General features: G+C 31.7%; 1 protein-coding gene across 1 annotated transcript; it reads left to right on the plus strand.

Moving 5' to 3' along the window:
* Positions 1-1,186: 1,186 nt before the first annotated feature.
* LOC117109258 lies at positions 1,187-4,555 on the plus strand. The gene is made up of 3 exons (XM_033251524.1): positions 1,187-1,314; positions 2,111-2,172; positions 2,360-4,555. The coding sequence occupies exons 1-3, from the start codon at positions 1,187-1,189 to the stop codon at positions 3,454-3,456; spliced, it is 1,287 nt and encodes a 428-aa protein (XP_033107415.1). The 3' UTR covers positions 3,457-4,555.
* The last annotated feature ends 6,759 nt before the right edge of the window (positions 4,556-11,314 follow it).

Here is an 11,314-nt window from a genome sequence, read left to right on the forward strand (position 1 = left end):
GGAAGGCGCCTATTTTTCTATGAAATAAAAAAAATGCACTTGCACAATGTGACAATGTCGCCATGGCATGAAAAGTCTAGGGCCTATACAACGATATTCTAGGCATTTACCCAGCCTTTTTTAAATAGTGCCTATGTGACAGTCCGGCCTAGTCCGACCATATCTCTATGGTCAGACTAGCTAGGCCTATTAAAATAAGTAGTAGTAGTCTAGTAGAAACATACGGTAATAACTTTACCGTCAGCTTCAGCTGGATAGGCTACGTGAGAACTCACCTGTTGCGAGCGGGACGGGAGTACTGACGCTGGTACTGGGTAGATATTGACTGTGTTAATCCTAGGCATAGCCATAGGTGTAGGCCTAACTATCAACAAACTGATATTAATTCAATTGAATTATTCCTCCGTGATTGAACTTACGTCGACTAAACCCTCTCTCTGTTACTGCGTACGTAAACGATCACAAAAACTCACGACTTCTCACTAACTGTATGTATGTAATGTCGAGGCTGTTGGTCGCTCGATCATCGTCGGGACGATTCCTCGATCAGCTGCTCGCCAAAATTGATAGACTGGTCATGAATATTAATGAGTTGGTTAGAAAGTTGCTACCAAGCTACTGAAAAAAGTGATCAGCCTCGTTTTCACCTGATTTTGATTTCTCATCATATTTCCATAATTGTCGTTACATCTAACGTTTTTGAATTTTTTTTGTATTTTTTCCGAACTCAAAAAAGGTTAAATAAGCAATATATGACGACTTATTTTAAACCCGCACTTGGCCTTTAAAGAGTACTATTAAATTCATCAAATCAGATCAAAATAATAAAATCATTCATTCATCCATCCATCCATCCAAAAATCATTCTTTGAAAAAAATAATAAAATCAATGAACAAATTATAAGTTTGTTATTTGTATGCAGAACCGCCACGCATTACTAAATTGAGTGAAATTGCTACATCTGGATTCACGGATGACAAACATGGTCTAGATAGTACTACCAAACAATTCGTGGAACCAAGGAACACAGATAAAGGAGAAGTAACATATGAAGAAAAGACGACTACCCCAAACACTGCAGGACCTCTGCATTTTACTACATTCATTGAAATCAGTTCTTCTAAATTCACTGAAGACGAATATAAGACTGCTAAAAACAAGACTACACCAGTCACTGCTGGCAAAATGGGACAACAGAATGAAGGAGGGGAGTCTTTAGTGATAGCTGCAGTAGGATCAGTTGTATCTGTGTTTATAATTATTGCCATAGCAATAATCATTTTGTATTTTATAAAAAAGAAAGCAAAGCATGGGCAAGTATTTAATTTTACATTTACACAGGATTATATACTGAAGATTATAGGCTTTGTATTTGTTTAATAAGCATTTTATTTATTATCATCTAAAAGAAAATTAAAAAAACAATAATGGATATAAAAATATAAAAATTAAGGTTTAAAATTGTTAAAGTAGTTTTTATACCTGATAAACTGATACTGATAAAAATTAAAAAATAATTAGCAGGCAAACCATAGAGAAATTTATGCAAACCATAAAGAAATTTATGCAATATAAATGTTTCATAGAAAATATGGGTAATGATTCAAATAATCACCGGATTGTTAGTAAGCCTATTTTATTTATAAAAAATAGCAGTTATCTATTAAATGTTAATAGAAACCATATTAAAAGTCTCAATAAATTGTTGCACTCCGTTAAAAATGTAAATTATTGCTCTTTGCCTAGTCATTACGTAGTCACGTGTGTGCTGCAAACTAAATATGTGGCCTTCTGTATAACCAAAAAGCTGCGCCAATATGCCAGGATGATTTAAAGTCCCCGTCTGACAGGCCAAACCCTTAATTCTGTTTTTTAAAATTATTTAGAGGAAATTTTTTTCTGAAAGCCAGAAGCTTCGCCCCTATATTTCGTGGTCTCGGTCGTCGATCGGAAAGACCCCAACCCATCGGGCGAATCCAGGCGCCACCATTGTAAACACATGCGTGGTGCAATTTGAAAATATTATGTAGTATAATCTAACATAAAGCCTATTAATTACACTAGTTTCATTGTAATAGGGTCTATGTGTTTTTGTTTTTTTTTATTTAGGTCTTCTAAACCACAGTCAGCGTCACATGAAATGAGAAATAGTATCTATATGACCAATGCAAGTACGTAGCCTATTACGTTACTATTATAATAGGCCTAAAAACCGTAATAGAATATTAAATATACATAATTACTGTGTCTAATAGAAAATCTAACAGTATGATACTTATAGGCTGGAAGTGTGCTCTGAATAATTGAACAAGTGTCATGTTAAAAAAAAAAAAGTCCAACATTTTTTTTTTATTGTAGATGAAACACATGGCATGGAAATATCTGACAACAACACAACAACAGAAAAGCATGAAAAAAACGAATATGCTTGTTACCCACGTGACAGACAAGAGCAACTGACGTCAACAGTGGCATCAGAGGATTCACCTTGTTACAGCACACTACGGAAGGAGGAAGAAAAGAGTGACGTCATACTAAATCAGAGTGAATCGCAATATATGTTTCTTCATTATGATTCAAGAGCGAACACAAGTTCGACTGAACGTCAGACAGCTGATACTGAGTCAGATTATTCTTACACTAGCTATCCAGGGAAAAGTCGGACGGACAACGAGGAAGCATCAAAGGAGTCACCTGAATACTACACACTGCAAAAGGAGGAGAGTGGCGTCATACAAAAACAGAATGCATCTCAATCTAAATATATGGTGCTACAGCACGATACAAATACTACAGCGAACACAGGTCCGTCTGCAACAGAAAGGGAGTCAGAGTCTGAGTATTCATACGTTAGCTATCCTATGAAAAGTCAGACTGACAACGAGGAAGTACCAACGGATTTACCTGTGTCCACCTTGCAGAAGGAGCAAGATAATGATGTCATTGATTTTATATCTAATGTAAGAGTAAAGCCTAATAATATCGATATTGTGAAGCAGGGAGGATTGCAATCTGGATATATGTGTCTCCAACAAGATGGAAGTATTCGATCTACCACAATCGTACCTCCACTTGCAGTTCATGTCAAGGCCGACAATGAGAGCGATGTTGAGTCTGAGTACTCATATGCTACCTACCAAGGAAAAGGTCAAAATCAAACAATGCCGATAGGAAATGCAGATCGGTCGAAGGGTTACACGCCAAAAACAGACCAGGGCAGTGCCGTCAACAATACATTGAACGTTAGGTCACTTCGAAATGATGATGCTTATGCAGAATTGAAGCTTGGTGTGAATGATTCCAACGAAGGTTCATACGATACGTTAAATCACCTAACTCGCACTAGAGTTCCAGATGACGTAATTGACGACTACAACAAGCTGATACTTACCCCTGAATATGGTGAAGAGTCAGAGGAGTATACTAATCTTAACATGACATTTCTGAAAGCGTGACCGATGCTAGCTATGGAAAATTCAAACTGTCGGTAGGACCAGCGCATGGATCGATTTAAACCAGCTGGGCAGAATCTTTAATGATTGATATGAAAAAAAACTTGGTTATTTACCATGACATAACACACGTTCTCAATCATTTCAAATGATAAAATAGGGATTCAATTTGTAGACTTAAATATAACTTTTTTTTAACAATAACATTTAATATAATAAAACCTAGACCAGGAAATTCGGGGATAGTCAGTTATAGGATAGTTGTAATTCTTCTAGTTTACTTCCAGTGATAATATTTATAAATCCACTGTCCAAACATTAACTCGACAATGGTTTTAGGCCTACTCCTACGTTAGGTTAGTTAGTTACTACCATTTATTGTTATTTATTGTTATTTATAATCATTTATTAGTATTACTAATAATGTATTATATTATATTATTTCATGGAAAAACCAAATTATTACAACAGAACCCTCTGAAAATCGAAGAAAAATGGCCTTTTACACGGGCTCCGGTCATTGTAGTTGCTAACGAAAAATGCAAAAAGACGGGGACTTTTTTAAGCTTTTGAAATTCAAATAAAACAAGTTGCTTAAATAACTGAACTATAACATATCAAAAGTACAGAATTATCTGACAACAGGTAACGGGGAACGGACGATGTCAACACAAAAATTGGCCATTTAACCCGAAAATACCAGCCCGCGGATAGCGTGCCTCCCGCTGTGCCAGTAGCTTGGTCGAAAATGTTGACCATATTAGATCCATATGGAACATAATGTAGACGAGGTATTAATTTATTTCGTGAATATCTACTTTACATGGAAACGAATATTTTTCTAGAGAATTCCTAGGCTATTACATTACTTTTCACAAAATGTTACGGTATTTGATGTATTTAATATTGAGCGTCTTGCTGCAAAAACTAAGAACAAAAAATAAAACAATTTAAAAACAAAGATTGGGAGTATCATTTCTGGGGGTCCAGGTACAACACCTTTTTTTGTTAATTACTCTATTCAATATATTTCAGTGTATTTAATTTATGCCTATTCAAACATACAATAAAAGCAACAAAAACAATTAAATTATCACAAAATACAATGACTGGATTATTATCATTATATATTATTTATTATTATTAATTATACTGAAGTATAAGAATACTTAAAATATACAAATAAAAAGAAACAAGCAAAAAAAAAATACAGTAAAATTTCGGAAAAATGAATACAAGATATATTTTTACGAAAAAATAGCATAATAAATTTATAAAAAAAACTCAGTTTCAACTTATGGGCTGAGATGGGCGACGGCGAATCTCTTGGTACTTCCCCCCCTTATTTTGTCAGTTAAAAGAAATATTTAAATTTGCCGTATTTAAAATTGACTTACTTGCCTAAACAGTTAATGAGGACGCATTGAAAGTTTGAGAGTGCTATTTTACACACCCTATATTTTTAAAGCCCAGTCCCAAACGCGGTGGGACTGATGTGGATGTGAACACTCCATTTTTAACAACTTGATGTATTTAAAATTGAATGACTTACAATACGATGATGGGGCTAAGGTGCAAACTATTTTGATACGCGCCCTAATAGTTTTACTTTGTCCATATAAATAATTGCTACGGGCTTTTAAGTATGCATCTTATTTCTTATTTTTTCGGGTCTTTAATTTAGTAATTACATGTAACTCTTTCAACCGATTTTGTCAATGAATAGATGCAGACTTCTGACTTCTTGAAGGTCTTTAAAAATGTATAGACCTTCATTTTTTTTTCCATATTATGTTGAAACTGTGGCATGTTAATTTTTTTCTAGTTAAAGTATATTTAAAAGTATAACATATTGGAAGTGAAATATAACAATATTCCAGATAGACGTTCACTAATGATTTTTGAAAAGCAATAGTTGGAGATAACGTACATTGTAAGTTTGAGGTTTGTCATATTTTAAACAAATTAATAAGTGGTTAACAAATGTCCGACATTCGTTGTCACAATGAAAACATCCAAAATATATTGGTCCTCGAACTAAATACTTTCAGTAACCACATTAATAGGATCGTTTCTGAGATTATGTTATCATCATTATCATAAAAATGATCACCATCATTATCATTATTATAATTTTCAGTATCATTATCATCATTATTATTATATTCTCATTATATTATTATTGTTATTATTATTATCATTGTTATTACTGTTACTATATTATTATTTTTCGATTGTATGCAATACGTATTGCTGATGAAGACCAGAGGAGTGCTCAATTCGTTCAAAAAAATGGTATGTCTATATAATGTTATGGTAAAAGTCAAGAAGTATATTGCATAGGACAACTTCCTCATGGGGTATGATTGTATTCATTGCTTGCCTTTAAAAAAAATTGCGATTTAAGAGAATTCAAAAGCCTTACAATGGCATGTTAGACGATGGAAGTTAGTTTTGACAAATAATGCATTACAATGCATTACAATATCTCGCTATCGTTCGGTTCATCGATTCCCATAAGGAAATAAACACTCTCATACAAGAATAACCATCAAATCGCAGAAAAAAAAGCAACGTATTTTACAATGTTTGCTGTACAACACAGTACGGAGAAAATATTTATAGTAGTCTTGATATCATGCTCTGTCAAGTGTCAAATTGAAGAATGCCCGTAAGTTAGGCAACGACAGTGGAATCTTTTTTGAAACGTGGGGGGTGGGGAGCATTTCATAATGTAATAAATCCAGTATGCAAACGAAGCGAGCATCTAGGCTGGTGGCCAGGGGGCAGCCCAGGGCCCCCGGTGGGGGTCCAGGGGTCGAAGCTCCCTGGGAAGCTACGGATATTTGTTTGAATTGTATTAGTTATTGTATAGGCATCAAGCTACTGTAATGTGACTTCATAATATTGTATTACTTCAATAGTACGTTCAAGATCAATCGATGGCCACTCAGAGTCTCAAATTCAAGATGGCCGCCAAAATTTAAAATGGCCCCCAGAATGAACTTAATTCTGTAAATTCTGCCTGTTATTTGTTCCTGTTAACGTTTTAAGTAGATTTATCCTAAAACATATACATTTTAAAGTTAACTTTAAGGCCACCAAAAAGTTGACTTCATATCCAAAATGACCCACGACAATTAAAAATGGCGCCGAAATTACCTAACAGTAAGATGTATGCTGCCTGCAATTTTGTTTCAATGGATCTGTCATGTAAATAACCAATACTAGTCAAATTGGATTAGAGAGCCATACAAAATAAGGCCTCAAATCCAAGATGGCCAACAAAATCCAAAATTACAGTTAACATATTTATATAACTTTGTTCCTGTAAACATCAGAAAGTTGTAGTTTCGAATCCTATATATATATATTTATATATATATATATATATATATATTATATATATAATTATTATGTTTGATTCGACTATAACATCTTATATTCATATCTGATCACTGTTATCAATTGTTTGTTTGTTTTACAGGTATAGTTTCTAGATGACAGAACCCCGTAAAAAAGCCTTTAAACAAAAAAATAAAATAAAATAAAATAAATAAATTCAAGAAATATACATCTTATTAAGGTAATTCTGGTGGCCATTTTTGGTAGTCATCTTGGATATGATGTCAACTTCTAGGTAGCCTTAAAGTTAATTTCAAATTAATTTAGGATTAACAAATTCACTGAAAAACGTCAACAGGAACAAATAATAGGCAGAATTTACAGAATTAACTTTTACAGAATAAAGTTACAGAAGTACAGTTACAGTTTTACAGAATTAAGTTAATAATTGTAATTTTTGGAGGCCATTCTGGATTTTGGTGGCCATTTTTAATTTAAAGTCAAATTCTTGGTGGCCCTTGATTGATCTTGAAGGGTTTAGATCTGGGGTGATTATTCTACTAAAAAAAAGTTGACAACGCCGGATGAATATGCTGCATATCTCTAATAATTGTAATTTTGGCGGCCATTTTGGATTTTGGCAGCCATCTTGAATTTGAGGCAAAAACCTGGGTGGCCCTCAAGTTTATTTCATAGGGTCAGGATGATGAAACAGCTGAGAAAAATTTGACTGGAAAGAATGACAGTTCATCCTTGGCTAGGCCCTCTCTATAAGATATTGCGCATGAGCACCACATTAAACTCACACAAAAACAACTATTTCATTCGTTTAACACTCTAAACAATCTTCAGACTGCCTTGTTTATGTTCCGTCTAAAGCAATAACCATCTTCCGCCTCAATTTCATTTATATTTCAAAAGATTTAACCAACAACACTCTTACCATACCAGATCTGCGACTGCAAAAAAAAAAGAGGAAAAAACACAAACAATATAATTTACGAAAAACATTTCACCATACATAGAATAACATCCTTCACTACACCGGACTGAATCCGTGGAATGACATTCATCTATATGCTGTTTATAAACATTACTGTTATTACTTTTATTATTATTATTATTATTATTATTATTATTATTATTATTATTATTATTATTATTATTATTATTATTATTCTCTTATTACTAGTATTTTATCAACTGCTATTTATTGTTTTAAAATAATTGTTATTAATATTATAGTTATTATTACTTATTTAACTAATATATTATATTTGCGTTGTGTTAAAGTAAATGAAAGAAAAATCAAATCAATTAATCAAGGTACAAAACCTAGTAAGTACTCACGACAGCCGCAAAGCAGCCCTACCCGGCTAATGGCAGTACATCCGAAGAGAGGCAATCCCATTATTCTAACCCTATCTCATGAGCTAAACCACCATTTTGTTAAACAATGCGCAAATATAAACAATACTCTCTTCTATAACTACTTGCACTTTTGAATAATTGTGCGTCTTCTTTTAAATGTTCCTGTTATTAATTTGAAAAGTGTATATCTAAAATAAATTTGTATGATTATGAGGACAAATGAAATTCCTTGTTTCTTTTTTATATCTTGTAGTCCTAGTATTATTCAATACGTTTTTTGAGTGTTTTGAAGCTGTGTTTATTTATATAATTAAGTGGTCGATAGGAGGAAGTTCAAAGGTATATATTTCATACTTCTTTGTGAGGTATGCATGTGTTCACTGTTGGTGTTTTGTAAACAGTATAGGACAGCATTTTGAACAGGAAGTGGTTTTTTTTACAAAGTTCTATTATATACGCCACGTATTTGTAATATTTGAAATATTGTAGTTAATCAAACAAAATGAATTCCAATTGTATATTGTAATACCATGGACCTATTAATAGGTCAATGGTAATACAGTGTCTTTCTGGTAGCTGCATTCGGTTCAGCGATTTACATAAGGAAACAAAGGCTCGCAGACTAGAATTTAGCCAAGCAAATCGAAAATATATGCAGAAAATAATACATCTTTTAAAATGATTTCTGTAAAATACATCGTACATTGGTATTGATATCATGACGTGTTTACAGTGTATATGGAGATTAAACCTAGCCTGGCCTGTAATGCACTGTCTTTAGCAAACAATTCCCCATTTCAACACATGAACCCTATTATTAACTCCGCGGGTTGTATTAGAATACTAAGGGGATGACTACGAGTTGGGTCTACTAGGAATTAAAGATTTGACTTAAATACAAATGTACGGTTGTTGTCAAAGCATAGGAATAGGTCCATGGGTAGACCATTGGAAAATGAAGACTAGACAAAGTGCTTGCTCAATGACGCAAACAAGCGAAATGCGAGTCGAGTGACCGAGTACAGGCAGGTTCCTTCTCTCCGAGTAGTGCCAAAGTGCGAGCCAGCGAGTCATGCGAGCCAATGCGCGAGTCATGCGAGCCAATTCGCGAGTCATGCGAGCCAATTCGCGAGTCATGCGAGCCAGCGAACCATGCGAGCCATACATTTTAAATCTTTTTTTTTTTTTTTTTCAGGTTATCCAATTTTGCAAACACGTAGGCCTAGCCTATTTTTTTTTTTTTTTTTTATATATTATTTTATACATACTGTATTTATTTATATATTTATTTATATATAAATAAATACAGTATGTATTTATTTATATATTTATTTATATATTTTTATATTTATTTGTATATTCATTTATATATAAATATGTATATATTTATTTATATATTTATTTTTATATACTTATTTGTATAATATATATATACATATATATATATACTGCATTATTATTTTATATATACTGTAATTATTTATATATTTATTTATATATAAATAAATACAGTATGTATTTATTTAAATATTTATTTATATATTTTTATATTTATTTGTATATTCATTTATATATAAATATGTATATATTTATTTATATATTTATTTTTATATACTTATTTGTATAATATATATATACATATATATATACTGCATTATTATTTTATATATACTGTAATTATTTATATATTTATTTATATATTTATTTATAAATTTGTTTGTATATTTATTTATATATATATTTATATATCTATTAGTATATATCTATTTGTATATGTATATATAATCTAATCTAATCTAATCATATTTATTTATATAGCGCCTTTCTTTGCAGATACGAAGCGCTGCTGCCCATGGTCATTGGATCCACATGCTAAGTGTTGCTGCTGTAGCGCAGGAGCAAGCAACCCCACCAGGTACTCATTTATACTCCTGTGTGGAGAGAAGCAATGCAGATAAAGTGCCTAGCTCAAGGACACAAGCGAAATGCACAGCGAGGGATTGTTGAAACCCCGACCTCGAGGTTGGGAAACAAAACCTTTCACGCCGCGCCAAACCACTTATATGTTTATATATTTATTTATATAATTATTTAATTTTTTAAATATATTGTTTGTATATTTATTTGTATATATATATATATATATATTTATATATTTATTTATATATTTATATATAATAATATGTTCATATATTTTTTATATATTTATTTATATATTTATATATATATATATATTATTATATTTATTTTTATATTTTTATTTGTATATATATTTATATATACTGTATTATAATTTTATATATAGTCTAATTAATTATATATTCATTTATATATTTATTTATATATATATTTATGTATTTATATACTTATATATATTTATTTATTTATATATATATTTATTTGTTTGTATATTTATTTTAATATTTATTTATACTGTATATATATATTTATTTGTATATTCATTTATATATTTATGTATATTTATATGTTTATAAATTAATTTATATATTTATATTTTATTTAAAATACTTTTGTTTCATTAATTATTAGATGCTTTGGTCTCCTATACGCTTACAAGGGAGTAATAGCCTAGATATTATTATAGTGCTAAATATGTAATCTATATTACTGTATTACGCTAACAGTATTATTATTTTTATTACTAATAATAATAATTAGGGATAATAATATGGTGACTTACTTGTAGCATTCAGCACTTTGAAACACTATTATGAATCTGATCGAAAACTTGCAATGGTGGCTTGCATAGGCGGAAATCATTGGTCATGGGGTTCAGTATTGACCTCGACTGCTACACAATCTTTGTATCTTATTGTAATTAATTATTGTTGTGTTGTGATGAGTAGCCACGATAGGGACACAGATGATATTATTTTGTTGCAGAAGGGTAAGAGGACTTACATTAATCAAACAAATATTGAAAAGATGGATGCAGTGCAAGTGGATAAAATCCCACCTACTCCTAATGGCATTGTAAAGTACCAGGTAGCAATAATAAAAAGGAACCACTTTCCAATATTTGTGATAGCTGGAACTGGCAGCGTGCCCAGCCTTGCAAAAGACGTGGATAGATGTGTATAAGAGACAGGAGAAATATTAATGGGTCATGCCAACAACATATTTT

The sequence above is a fragment of the Anneissia japonica genome, unplaced genomic scaffold (genome assembly GCF_011630105.1).
Source record: "Anneissia japonica isolate Jap-2015-1 unplaced genomic scaffold, ASM1163010v1 scaffold288033_len957474_cov176, whole genome shotgun sequence".
Taxonomy (NCBI): Eukaryota; Metazoa; Echinodermata; class Crinoidea; order Comatulida; family Comatulidae; genus Anneissia; species Anneissia japonica.

Bases quoted from the DNA above. Each gene is read 5' to 3' on its own strand.
- LOC117109258 (XM_033251524.1), top strand. From the start codon at position 1,187: ATGGGACAACAGAATGAAGGAGGGGAGTCTTTAGTGATAGCTGCAGTA. The intron at 1,315-2,110 runs GCAAGTATTTAA...TTTTTTATTTAG, and splicing joins AAAAAGAAAGCAAAGCATGG to GTCTTCTAAACCACAGTCAG. The intron at 2,173-2,359 runs GTACGTAGCCTA...TTTTTATTGTAG, and splicing joins TATCTATATGACCAATGCAA to ATGAAACACATGGCATGGAA.